The 13922-nt window shown below is 42.4% G+C and overlaps 1 protein-coding gene across 4 annotated transcripts in view; it reads left to right on the forward strand.

Annotated features, from left to right (window-relative positions):
* SEMA3D (semaphorin 3D) overlaps nt 1-13922 on the forward strand; it is a 180419-nt gene that overhangs the window by 95311 nt on the left and 71186 nt on the right. For all 4 annotated transcript variants that reach the window (XM_044423327.1, XM_044423325.1, XM_044423328.1 and 1 more), the window contains 2 exons: nt 4723-4851; nt 8791-8933. In XM_044423327.1, coding sequence (XP_044279262.1) covers nt 4723-4851; nt 8791-8933 — 272 coding nt within the window. The remainder of the gene's footprint in view (nt 1-4722; nt 4852-8790; nt 8934-13922) is intronic.

Consider the following 13922-nt stretch of genomic DNA (forward strand, 5'->3'; position numbering starts at 1 on the left):
CAATTCTTCGGCGCTCAGCCTTCCTTATGGTCCAGCTTTCACAGCCATACATTGCAACTGGGAAAACCATAGCCTTGACTATACGCACTTTTGTTGGCAGGGTGATGTCTCTGCTTTTTAGTATGCTGTCTAGATTTGCCATCGCTCTCCTCCCCAGGAGCAAGTGTCTTTTAATTTCTTGGCTGCAGTCCCCGTCTGCGGTGATCTTGGAGCCCAGGAAAATAAAATCTGTCACTACCTCCATTTCTTCCCCATCTATTCGCCAGGAAGTGAGAGGACCGGATGCCATGATCTTAGTTTTCTTGATGTTGAGTTTCAAGCCAACTTTTGCACTCTCCTCCTTCACCTGCATCAAGAGGCTCTTTAGTTCCTGTTCACTTTCTGCCATGAGAGTGGTATCATCTGCATATCTGAGGTTGTTGACATTTCTCCCAGCAATTTTAATTCCAACTGATGATTCATCTAGGCCCGCCTTTCTCATGCTGTGCTCTGCATATAAGTTAAATAGGCAGGGCAACAGTATACAGCCTTGCCAAACTCCTTTCTCAATTTTGAACCAATCAGGGGTTCCGTGCCCAGTTCTGACTGTTGCTTCTTGACCCACATATAGGTTTCTCAAGAGAGAAATAAGATGGTCAGGTACTCCCATCCCTTTAAGAACTTGCCACAATTTGTTGTGATCCACACAATCAAAGGCTTTAGCATAGTCAATGAAGCAGAAGCAGATTTTTTTCTGGAACTCCCTAGCTTTCTCCATGATCCAGCAGATGTTGGCAATTTGATCTCTAGTTCCTCTCCCTCTTCGAAAACATGCCTGTACTTCTGGTAGTTCTTGGTCCGCATACTGCTAGAGCCTAGCTTGTAAGATTTTGAGCATAACTTTGCTAGCATGTGAAATGAGTGCAATGGTGCCGTAGTTTGAGCATTCTTTGGCGTTGCCCTTCTTTGGGATGGGAATGTAAACTGACCTTTTCCAATCCTGTGGCCACTGCTGAGTTTTCCAAATTTGCTGGCATATTGAGTGTAGCACTTTTACTGCATTGTCTTTTAAAATTTTGAACAGCTCAGCTGGAATATTGTCACCTCCGCTAGCTTTGTTGTTGCTCAGACTTCCTAAGGCCCATTGGACTTCACATTCCAGGATGTCTGGCTCCAGGTCAGTGGCCACCCCATTGTGGTTATCAGGGACATTAAGCTATTTCTTGTATAGTTGCTCTGTGTAATCTTGCCACCTCTTCTTAATCTCTTCTGCCTCTGTTAGGTCTCTGCCATTTTGGTCCTTTATCATGCCCATCTTTGCATGAAATGTTCCCTTCATACCTCCAATTTTCTTGAAGAGATCTCTGGTCCTCCCGATTCTATTGTTTTCTTCTATTTCTTTGCACTGTTCATTTAAGAAGGCATTCTTATCTCTTCTAGCTATTTTCTGGAATTCTGCATTCAGTTGGGTGTATCTTTCCTTTTCTCCCTTGCCTTTCGCTTCCCTTCTTTCCTCAGCTATTTGAAAAGCTTCCTCAGACAGCCATTTTCTTTCTTGCATTTCTTTTTCTTTGGGATGGTTTTAGTTGCTACCTCTTGTACAATGTTGCAAACCTTCGTCCATAGTTCTTCAGGTACTCTGTCTATCAGATCTAATTCCTTAAATCAATTTGTCACGTCTACTGTATATTCATCAGGGATATGATTTAGGTCATACCTGAGTGGCCTAGTGCTTTTCCCTACTTTCTTCAATGTAAGCCTAAATTTTGCAACGAGAAGCTCATGATCTGAGCCACAGTCAGCTCCTGGTCTAGTTTTTACTGACTGTATAGAGCTTCTCCATCTTTGGCTGCAGAGCACACAGTCAATCTGATTTCTGTGCTGACCGTCTGGTGATGTCCATGTGTAGAGTTGTCTCTTGGGTTGTTGGAAAAGAGTGTTTGCTATGACCATTGTATTCTCTTGACAAAATTCTACCAGCCTGTGCCCTGCTTCATTTTGTACTCCAAGGCCAAACTTGCCTGTTATTCCAGTTATCTTTTGGCTTCCTACTTTAGCATTCCAATCCCCCATGATGATAAGGACATCATTTTTGGGTGTTAATTCTAGAAGGTGTTGTAGGCCTTCATAGAACCAGTCAACTTCAGCCTCTTCAGTACCAGTGGTTGGGGCATAGACTTGGACTACTGTGATGTTGAATGGTTTGCCTTGGATTTGAACTGAGATCATTCTGTCATTTTGGAGATTGTATCCCAGTACTGCTTTTCCTACTCTTTTATTGACTATGAAGGCTACTCCATTTCTTCTGAGGGATTCTTGCCCGCAGTAGTATACCTGATGGTCATCTAACTTGAATTCACCCATTCCTGTCTATTTTAGTTCACTGATTCCTAAGATGTCTATGTTCAGGCTTGTCATCTCTTGTTTGACCACATCCAGCTTGCCTTGATTCATAGATCTTACATTCCAGGTTCCTATGGAGTATAGATCTTTGCAGCATCGGACTCTCCTTTCACCACCAGATGCATCTGCAACTGAGTGTCCTTTCGGCTTTGACCCAGTCGCTTCATTCTTTCTGGCGCTACTAGTACTAGCCCTCCGCTGTTCCCCAGTAGCATATTGGACACCTTCCAACTTGAGGGCCTCATCTTCCGGTGTCATATCTTTTTGCCTTTTGGTACTGTCCATGGGGTTTTCATGGCAATGGTACTGGTACTTATTGATTAGCATGTATAGTGATCTCGTCTGCTTGACCCCACTCCTCAGGCTTCCCTGGGCTTAGCTAAAATCTTCTGGGGAGGGAGGAGTGAATTTTTCCATATTGTTGTGAGCCAGTCCTATTGCAAAGGCAAAGTATTTCGGGGTGGAATGGATTTGAATGGGAAATCAACACCTATGAACTTAGGCCTATTCCTGAATGTGAAGACTGCTTAAACTATTTGGTTGATATGGATTAACACAGCTACCTGTATTTTACACATTAGCTTGGGGTATGGCTGAAGGAACTGCTATGATGAATATCTGCTGTTCAAATTTTGCCAATACACCAGTTGAAACACTTTAGGGCACAGCCCAAAGCATGTGTAGAGGTTCTACAGTTCCCATGCTGGCTGGAGAATCATGGGAGTTGTAGGATTAAGTTATGTCCAAACATGCGTAAGATACAAAATGAAATGCATCCTGTAAACACTTACATGAGCATTTTACCAGATTTAAAGGCTACCGTTATCAACGCTATTTTGTCTAAAGACATGCCACTTTAGCTGCGCTACTTGAGGCTCCTTTTACTTTAACAACATGGTGTCTCCAAGTGCTCCATAGGAAATAACAGATGTGTAGAAGATCAAAGGACAAGCCAAGTGCTGAAAGGCCCTTGTCATCAGAGGTTAACCCACGGATGGGCTTTTTCTTTTAACCCTGTTGATTTATCAGTCACAGAGTGTAGTGTGTCTGTCAGTTTGCAGACATTAATTGCACCATTCATTCTTCATTACAACTTTTTTTTACCTTGCAGACTATTTTGGGATCATGGCATCAAGGAGTAATATTGTTTGGAAACTCCCAATTTTTATTAACTGTCCCTATTTATTTCCAAAAAGAAAATTTGCTGGAAAATACAGAATTTAAATACCTAAGTATACAGAATGTAAATACCTAAGTTGCTTTGAGCTGCATTGAAAGATATTCTATAAAGAGCCCTAGACGTGGTACCAAAATCATGGTTACTGCTTAAAACAGTATCTATAAATCTATTCTTCCCTTCCTATCAATAATATCTGGTAGAATTTATTTGGTGTGTGTCCTGCATTGCCTCATCTCCAGCTGCCATTGGCAGTGAAAGACACAATACTGGTATGTATTTCTAGATGTTACAAAGGGGAGCATTCAAAAACACAGTGGCTGCTTTAATATCAGTTGCATGTTTACAGTCTCATCCGCTTTGGCCCTAGGCATCATGTAAAGCATCAAGAAAGCAAGAATCTCAATATTTTCAACTAGAAAAAAAGTATTTAGAAACTATTTTTGCATATAAGTGTGAGGCAGGGATAATATAGCTTGGTTCTAGACAATTGTTGCGTGGTACGACTATAAGCCTTTCACATTTTTGATATTGCGGCACGCTGTCAGCCATAAAGTAGACAAGGACTATCTCCCTGACACTTGTTTCAATGGTTACACTAATTTCATCGCTTCTGGTCTTCAAGTGCTGGTTCTGGGTTGCAGCAACAGGTTGAAATGAAAATGGCTGTGTTAGTTTACTGTGGCCTTAGAAAGAGAAAACTGTGGAATCTTGAAATCAGACTAAATGTGTGACTCATGCATAAAGGAGCTATGTATAATGATTTTATTTATCTTTATGTAACCATGTGTGGCCCTGATTTGGATTGGTACTGTAGTGCTCTGGGTTGAGACCACAGGAGGGTTAACTCCCCCCACCACATTTTTTCCAGTTTAAATTTTATTTCCTTTTAACCCCCTCCCCCATTTGTAGGAGGGGACAGAGGTACAGGGGAGTTTCCCACCCCCAAATGCTGTGGTTCTGATCTGAATTGGGGCCATTCATGAAATACCACCCATTTTTAGAAAGAGCGATCATGATGTCAAATGATAGCAGAGAAAGAATACATCTGAATCCAGGCCACTGATCAGGTCTCTTTGGAATTATCCAGACAGTAGAAACACCACTGCTACTGCCATCTCTATGCCATGGTTTTAAAGTGTGTCTGGCTGTTTGTGTTGCAGATGGATACTTTTACTCTGGAACTGCTTCTGATTTCCTTGGGAAGGATACTGCATTAACACGGTCACTGGGCATATCACAAGACCATCATTACATCCGGACGGATATCTCGGAGCATTACTGGCTCAGCGGTAAGAGCGAAGCATATTGCTGTAGAATCTCTCTTTCATAGCTCAGAAACCTATTTTACTAAGTAGAGTCATGCACAGGCAGTGGAAGCCTTGCGCATTTCCGGCTGGTGCCCCAGGCCCAACCCAACTTTTTGTGGCATTCTGATAATCATCTGCAACTGCTGAGCAGAATGCCTCTCATTTACTTCTCCACCCCACTGGTTCCTTGTTCATAGTAAACATGTTCATGGGCAACTGTCCCTGACTTTGTAGGCAATGGTTTACTGCTCAAATAAGTAGCAATGGATTGCACACTGGTGCTCCTACCCAAATGAGAAGCCATTACAACAGTCTGGTGAAACATAACAGTACCTAGAAAAAGAACCTTAGTTGGACTCAAGCCATTTCATCTATCTCTAGCCTGATTCCATGTTAATTTCACCACAGTTTTGCACAAGCAGGGGGAACTGCTTATAGCTGTGAATCCTAAGAAATACTCAAGTCATGCGAAGTAGTAATGCACAAATCTCACCCGTGCAGCTGCATTTTGTGCAGTTCATTTTGTGAACAGATCTGACTGCATGTGCAATGACATGTTGTTGGGTAGAGAAATGTGCTAGGGGCCCTGATTTGCATGGCATCCAGAAAAATGAATGAGATTCATTATTTGGGCAAGCAAGTGTCCCAAAAATGTAACAGGGACCTGAAAAGTACCTTCCAGCTGTGCAGAAAGCTGCAACACCACAGGGCTTGCCCTGGGACTGTTTCTGTCTTAAATTAGGGTAGGCTTCCCCAGCAAGATGTCCTCCTGATGGGCTGGATTGCAACTCCTATAATTCCCAGCTAGCATAGGCAATGGCCATGTATCACCTGCCTTATCTTCCCCTTGCCACACGTTAAAGGAGACCCACCTGAATTACAGCACTGTGGAGAAGAGCCAGGCTGGCCCCAAAGGGGCTACTCCCTCAGACTCTGGTCCCAAAGCTCCATGATGCAGTTTCAGGGAATTCCTCTGGTCTCTTGGTGCTCCTGAGCAGTCACCCATGTTTTACGCTGTTACTTTCCCCTGCAACCTTGTTGCGTTGACCAACTTGCTTTTTTCCTCTTCCCATGCATTAAACAGTGTAAGTTAAGCACCCGCTGCACCCCCAAGCAACCACTGCTAATCTGGGTGTTGACCAGCCCTTACATGAATGGCTGCTCCTACCCCGCAACATGAGGGTGGGCAAGTAAGGGCCAAACAACTGACAATGAGGCTTGATGGAGCATCAACATTAGTGTGTTCAGAACTCGGATGGTGTGAACAGACATGGTGACTGGCCTGACAAATCTTCAAATCTCGGGGGAAAGTAAGGACACCAGAGTAGATTTGATGGGTATGTTGATTCTACTGCTATTTAGAATCCTTCCGAACTCACTCTTTATTCTATCCAATGCATTTCTGCTGCCTAGCAGCTGGATGTGCAGATCAGCTGCAGATCAGGGATGCACCTGTGTAAGTTTATACATTTTGGATACACAACCCATTCATGCCCCCACTTCTCTAGAAAATGATTTCCAAGAATCTGCATATAATTTCTGCAGTGAATGAGACTATGGGATGGAAAAGTTCCACAATAATAATAAAAAAAGAACCAGATCAATTTCACAGGAAAGTAACAAATCACCTACGGATCCAAGTACCATTATTTGGGGTCTTGTTGCAATTAATGTATTTAATCTTGTAATCAGTTGTTTGCAAGTAAGAACCAGTTTTTTATATTGCCGTGAAGCACTGGGCTTGAAATACCACCCCATAGTTAAGACGTCTCTCTTTTGGAGCATACAAGTACACATAATGGCTTTAAGAAGCAGTCTAAAAGTCACTAAGGGAGCATTAAAAGTGTTTCCTGACCAAAGTACTACTCTTTTGTTTCTATTAAAAATCCTTTTAAAAAACTAATGAACCCTTTAAAAAATGCCTCCGTCTATCCACACATACACCCCTGCCACACATACGAACAGACTTCCGGTGAAGCAAAACCCAAAAGCATGGAAATAAAGACAATTTTATATACAAACCTTCAACTTGGTGTTTAAATGCTTTTCTTTTGGCCGTTAATTGTCTCCTGCTTTGAGAGCATAGCTTCCCGTAATTCAAGGTTACTGTGTGGTTGTGACAGACGAGTTGCAAAGCAAAGATCTCCTAACTGTAAGAGCATGGGTGCTTCTCAGCAATGCAGGGAAGGGCTTTCGCATGTCTAGCAATTCCCCAGGAAGACAATTCTCTGGTTTTCACATTTTTCTTCTCTGGCAATTTTCAGGCCTTTGCATTTACTGAAGCTCGGTCTTTTGCTTTAGCATAAATGAGGAGTGGGCAGATCAGACTCGTTTTGATCCACGTTAGCTTCATATATATTCATGCATACATTCATTCACCTGCAAGTTTGTTTGCTTAAAAAAAAGACAAGGTGATTTTCCTCAAATTCTTAGTGCTTTACTATAAGCTTCCGTCTTTTGTGCCCATTTGGTCTGTGTTTCAAGCTGAAAGCTGCATAATCTCAAGATCTGCAGAATCAGAAGGCCAGTTGTGTTCTGACTGGCACATGAGTTTGCAAGGTGCAAGGCAGATTGGTGCAGATTGGTGTGTTTCAGATGGAATGAAACTATAGACTATGCCTCCCATCAGCCTGACAGAAGAAAAAGAAATGCAAGTGGCTGCAGGGAAGCAGGTTCCAGCCCGATGGCCACACAGGATGCCTCCGTATGTGCCACCGGCAAGGGCACTTAGCAGGGTGAAGGAAGGCACAGGCTCATTGCAAAGGTGCAGGGAAATTTTTGCAATAAGCTACTTGAGTGCAAAATAAAAGGGATGACTCCGGAAAGGAGTCAATGCTGCTGATAAGAGATCATGGGAAAGAGAGGCCAAGGTGGCAACGTTTGGCATTCCTGCACTGAAATAAAAGGAGAATCAGGAAAGAGACTGCAGGTAAAGGATATGTGTCAACTCCTCCATCAGAGGTCACAGGGAACCATCTCCTAACAGTCAAAGTGCGCAGAGGGAGAGGCGAAATGTGTTTGGTTCTAAATGCAAACCAGTGTAAAGCACACTTTGCAAATAAATATATGGACTAGAACTACAGTGCTGCTCTCTGATTTTTTTTTAAAGTGTGCAACATTGTGTACATTTTGGAAACTTGCAAAGGAATACATCCAGTGGCATGCACTTTGTCATATTGCCATATCATATACGTTTTAAATACATTGTAGCTGCAGAGTGACCTTGTTGTTCAACACCATGGTAATGTTACCTAATTTCTGCATTGCATTCCTTTCTCCTGTTTTACATTGTTCTAGGGGGCATGCATTTTTATATGTATTCCTTCAAATACATGCAGTTGGACTGGTCTTAGCTGGCTGCTGCAGCAGCAACTTCCCAAGCTGGTGTCCTATTGGTGGGTTGACCAGCTGGCTCCACTTGTCACTTTCTCCCAGCGCATGATGGACAGCCTTGTTGGCCATTGACTTGAGTGAGCAAGCAGAGGGGCAGGCAGCCCAGGCCGTGTGCTTTGGCAAAGCAACAAATGTCCATCAGTGCTCTGCTCACCTGATGATGCACAAATGATGTGGCTGCATCACAGGCCTGCAGTGCGTACATTCTGGGCAGTATTGTGAGTGGACAGTGGTGACTGTTTGCAAACAGATGTGTGTGCCACATGGCCCAGCCCACACTCACAACTGGCTCACCGTTTAGAGCTGAAGTGGAAAACACGAGATGCCAGCCCTGTGTACAAATGTATGCGCATATATATATATATATATATATATATATATATATATATATAGTTATATACTGAATAACTAAATTATCCCACCACTTAGTTAAATCCAAGGAAGAATTACATCTTGCACCTTCTCACAAAGATTAGAACATTCAGTTGAATGCTCCTGCAATTTTCAATATTTTGGGGTGTCTTTTAGGAGCAAAGTTCATCGGAATCTTCCCTATTCCGGATACATACAATCCAGACGATGACAAAATCTATTTCTTTTTCCGAGAAACTTCTCAAGAGAGCAGCACCTCTGACAAAACTATCCTTTCCCGAGTTGGCCGTGTCTGTAAGGTGAGCAATGTGGATTTATGGAAAATGAACTCTATCATTTTGTTTCCTAAGTAAATATGAATTGCCCCAGGGAGGAAATAACTTTGCCTGAAGTCCCGTCTAGGCTACATATAATAATATGGATTACTAATGAAGTCTAGAATTCTCTCAACTTGTCCTGCACTGTTGGTCTGATAAGTCTGCTGGTATTTTGGAATTCTAATATTTTCACAGTTGATAATGAAGTTAAATGGTAGCCAGTTTAATTACCAGTCACTGTGTAGTAAGAGTCTCATTCTGCATTCACAAATCACCACTAACCCAAACAAACTAATTTGGTCTTGTTTTTGCAGTCCCCCAGTCTGCGTTCACACCACTGCTTTTTTCATAGAAACTGGTTTGTATTTCTTCATCTATTCTACAGTTCCATTCCCACTCTCATTTTTATTTCCCATAATTCAAAGAAGCATTGGCTGCCCTGATGTTTCCCCTTGCCTGCAAGAACCTGTCCTGCAGATTTGTATTTTTCCTGCACCTTCTGACAACATATATTATGGCTGGAATGCCTAGAACTGCATTATTAGTTCCACTCACCAACAGAAGCTTTTGGTTTTTGTTTCTTACAATCAACTCCACATGGGAAGCCACATTTGAAACTGAGGGGCTGCTCCTTGGTAATAAAATAGCAAGGCTACAACTTTTAGACATTTCTGAACAATGTGATATCTCACTGATCTTCTTAAAACCTATGGGACATAACCTGTTCTTTATGGGTTCCGGATTATGCTTACCTGTACTGAATATCTTTAACCTCACAATGTTGATAAATATTTGCAGTTGTGTGGGAGGATGGATGGGTGGGTGGGTGGGAAGAAATTCCCAGGTCTGAGAATGAGCAGAACCATAAGCCCGGAAAGTTCAGGGGAAAACATTAAATGATTTAACTGATTTGCTGCCACGACTCTAGGGATGCATCCTCTTCAGGCAAAACATGTGTCAGCTTCTTCATCACACTCTGCAATTGGAGGCTTCAGATGTCTGCTTATTTTTGCTTGGGTTCCTTCACTTCCTGTTTTTCAGATTTTTTAAAGTTATTATTTTAGGGCGTTTTTTTTTCCTTTAATTTTTCTTCCATCCACACCACCCAAATCCCTAGTTTGGGTTTCTGTCATTTTTCATTCTGCATATTGTCAAGGGGGTAGAGTTATAAATTGAGAGGAAGTCCTTTCAGCATTCACAATCTGGCTGAAATGCATAATTTGACATGACAAATGGCATTTCTGATATTTGGCTTTTTTTAAAGGGAAATAAGAAGTAGTAATAGTTATCAGCAGTTTATCTGCAGTAGCTGGCATTTCTTTTTCTGCTTCAGGAAAAGAAATACGTTCCCACTAATATTGAATGAAGCACAGATTATGCCTTTGTTTCTGGTTTGTGTCCCTCAGTACGACCCCAGATTTGGTATATAAAATACAAATCAGAAAAGGTTTCTACACAAATACACACATAGTGATGGTATACTATGGATAGATTCGTAATAGCGAGTACAAATTGCAGTAGGGATGACTGTCTCGGTTTCCAGTCCATGCCATGGTCAACCATGTTCTCTCATAAGTCTACTCTGCCCTGTTTCCATAGGAATCTGTAAGGGCATCATCTAGTGTGGCTGCCTGTAGCCCTCCACCCTTGGAGGAGCACAAGCATACAATTGATCATGGCAGGAGCACAGAGGCAAGGCTGTGCCGCTCACTTTTTCTATGCTGCAAGAGGCATGGACAGTTGATTTAGGTGCTCTTTGCCCCTGATCACAAGGAAGAGGGGCTGAGGCACTGTTGGGATTCTTGGTGTCCTGGTTGAATCAGTCCCTAGGGTCCTGGTCCAGCCAAGACTCCTCACTTTAGATTCAAGAATACTTAGGAAGAAACAAAGCCACCTGTGTCAAGATGATAGAGAGCTGATTGAATATAGTGATGGAATATGGATGCCGAATATAATCAAGGGGAAGAAAGGTTACACCACTCTTGCCTATGGCTGTATTGGTTCCTTGAATGGGCTGAGGGATGCTCTGTGAGCCTTCAGAGTTGATGCTGAGCAACACATCAACTGCTCCCCACAAGCCAAGGACAAAACTCAATTCCTCTTTCCATGGATTCTGTAAATTTCCTCCCTCCCACTGCTTGAAAGTACTCACAGGCTTTAATCACCTTCACTTCCTGGAAGCCTGATGGAGTGTCATTCTCACAGCAGAAGCAGCCCTTATCTACAGAATGATTAGAAAGGCAGCTTCAAGGCAATTAGCTCTTCCTAACAGGCTGAAAGCCCCAAGGCTTGTCATGTCTACAAGAAGCCATTCTGGCTTTTGGACCCTGGGAAAGTTCACAGCCTACTTGTTGAACCTCAATAAGCTCCCTCTCATTCTTCCTGTAGAACCCATTCAAAATTCTGGTTAAAAACGTAAATGTACAATATGTGTGTTGTGTTTACCTAGAACTGGAAACCACTGTATGACTAGTATATTGATTGCTTTGGTACAGAGATTGGTAACTCAGTATCTGGGGCCAAATCCAGCCCCAGCAGCTTCAACATGGTCCCTAATTTAAAGAATCATACTTCATCCTGTCTCCATGCACTTCAGTCAATTGGATGCACTCCAAGACCAGTGTAATCCCCTCCATCTTGGTGTGGAAAGTAAAAATTTCCAAATACTTATTCTAATGTCAGGATGATTTTTGGCCCTACCTCTCCATAGTGCTGAAAAAGATGGGCCAAGCTTTAGCTACTCAGTGCTGTGTATAAGCGAAGACTCAAACAGATGAGAAAGAGCAGGCAAGGTTCATAAGGGAAGGGTTCTGCCTACATTTCTCTTGCTGGGTTTTGCTCTCATGGAAACAAGTCCATTTCTGAAGCTGACTGTTGCCTATGTTCCATTCAAAATGTGATGGATCCTGCTTAAAGTGAGTGGCTGGACAGGGCTTTACTAAATCCTGCATAGCTTAGCTGTATCGTTTCACTTGCTTTTCTCTGCAGAATTGGCTGTCTTATCAAATGAGCCTGACATGAAGCATAGCAGTCAAGCATTTATGGCAGGGTTGCATCCTAAGAGCTCTTGGTGCTGTCAGTGATATCCTGCTCCCTTGTCTGTCAGTGTGCATTTCTCTAACTATACAAAGGCTCCCCAGCGTCTTTGCTTTGCATGCTGCAAAGAAGCAGAGTTTCACTCCCCTGAGCATTCCTGGGATTTGTTCCTGGAATGCCACTGTGCTGTATTCAAGTGAAAGGAACACATGGAGTCTCAGCAAGACTCCATTTTGGTTTTGAAGAAGTCATTTGAGCAAGCAGATACACCCATTTTTCCCCTTAATTGGAGCTGGGTTTCTTCTTCTTTTTTTAATCTGACCCCCAGATGTGCACTTCCCAAGCTATGAACTTACCATGTAGCACATCTGTATTTATTATTTGCATGGCCTAGATAATTAAGTCACACATGTGAGAACTTTGTTTTGTCTTTCTTAGATGATTACACTGAGAAAGTCTAACCTGTCTATGATTTCACTTGGCTTGTGTTGTAAACACTGTCCAGCATGTAGATTGCAGTACTTTTTCAAACATCATATGCATCAAAAGATGTAGCACAAATTTAGATTTCAGACAGGCAACACAGGGAACTTTGGGTAGATAATATTCAAGAAACAAAAACAAAAACTCTGGAATATTTTTATATGGCTACTGTATTATTTAAAAATCACAATGCAGCAGAAACAGATATGAACGCTTTCAATGCTCTTTGGGGTGGGAGAGGATTGACTGCAAGATAGTCACAGGAGGGCAATTTCTGATAGAAGGGCAAGAAGGGACAGAAACTAATGAAAAGAAAAACAAAACACTTCTGCCTCAAACCCTCTGCGCCAACTCTACCCCAAAATTTCATCTGGTTCAGGCAACTGCTCAGATATTTTTAAAGTCACAACTTTTAGGCAGACCCCGGTCACTATCAGTTTGCATCAGGTTTTTTTTCCCTGCTCTATGGTGCTCATTAAGTGATCTTAAGTAGGAGAAAGAAATGAGTTTCCAGACACCTTAATTCCCTAACACATCTGTCTAATCCTGCCAACTTTGTAGCCAATCTACTTACTGAACATCTGGCCCAGAAATACTGCCAAATATGCAGACAGTAATTATTATTTTTATCATCCTCCTCCTCATCACCATTATCAACATCATCTGCTTGCTGATCCAGAACCAGTTCTTTGAAGGGTGCACTAGGCTAGATAACATTTGGGTGGGTTTGCCAATGAAACACCCCTTCCACCCCCCCCCCACTGCCTTTCCCACAGGCTTTTACTGGAAATGTCTCATGGACTTTCAAACTTATGGATTAATGTTTTATATCAATTAAAGACATCAAGAGATGGCATTTGAAAAAGCAGATGGTCATTCAAGTGATCTCATTTCCATGTCTGCTATCCCATAAACAGCCAAAGCAGGAAACATTCCGTACAGCTTGCCAGATGTTAGCGTTTGACTTGGATGGCGTGCACTGTTTTTCCCATCATGGAAGTCTATCGGCTGTGCTGAACTGTCAGGGTCTAGCAATATCTGGTAAATCTTGCGTGTGCATTTTCAAATGTCCATGCTCATGTCGCAGGATTTTACTGCGGTATGGGAAAAGGAGCTTCTGGAGGAAAGGGAAGAGAGTCCATCCCCTTTCCTTCCTCCTGAATCATGCCTGTATCTTTCAGACTGTGGAGGCTTGTGGCTCCGTATGTATCCGCCCTGGATTTTATTGCAAACATTTAAGGAGTGGACTGGATACACAGCCTTACTGGCCTTGGAACCACCAGCCTCCACTGGTGTCAGGGATGGGAGTTGTTAAATCTTATACATTCTTCCTTCCCACCCTTGATCCTCTTCTCTAGGATAATTAAGGCATTTGGGGCCTGAGCAGATTTATTTTTACTCACTTTTTGCTATATTTTAACCCACCCAATAAAAAATTTTATCCAGGCAAGT

The sequence above is a fragment of the Varanus komodoensis genome, unplaced genomic scaffold, assembly GCF_004798865.1.
Source record: "Varanus komodoensis strain SLA01 unplaced genomic scaffold, ASM479886v1 scaffold13_3, whole genome shotgun sequence".
Taxonomy (NCBI): domain Eukaryota; kingdom Metazoa; phylum Chordata; class Lepidosauria; order Squamata; family Varanidae; genus Varanus; species Varanus komodoensis.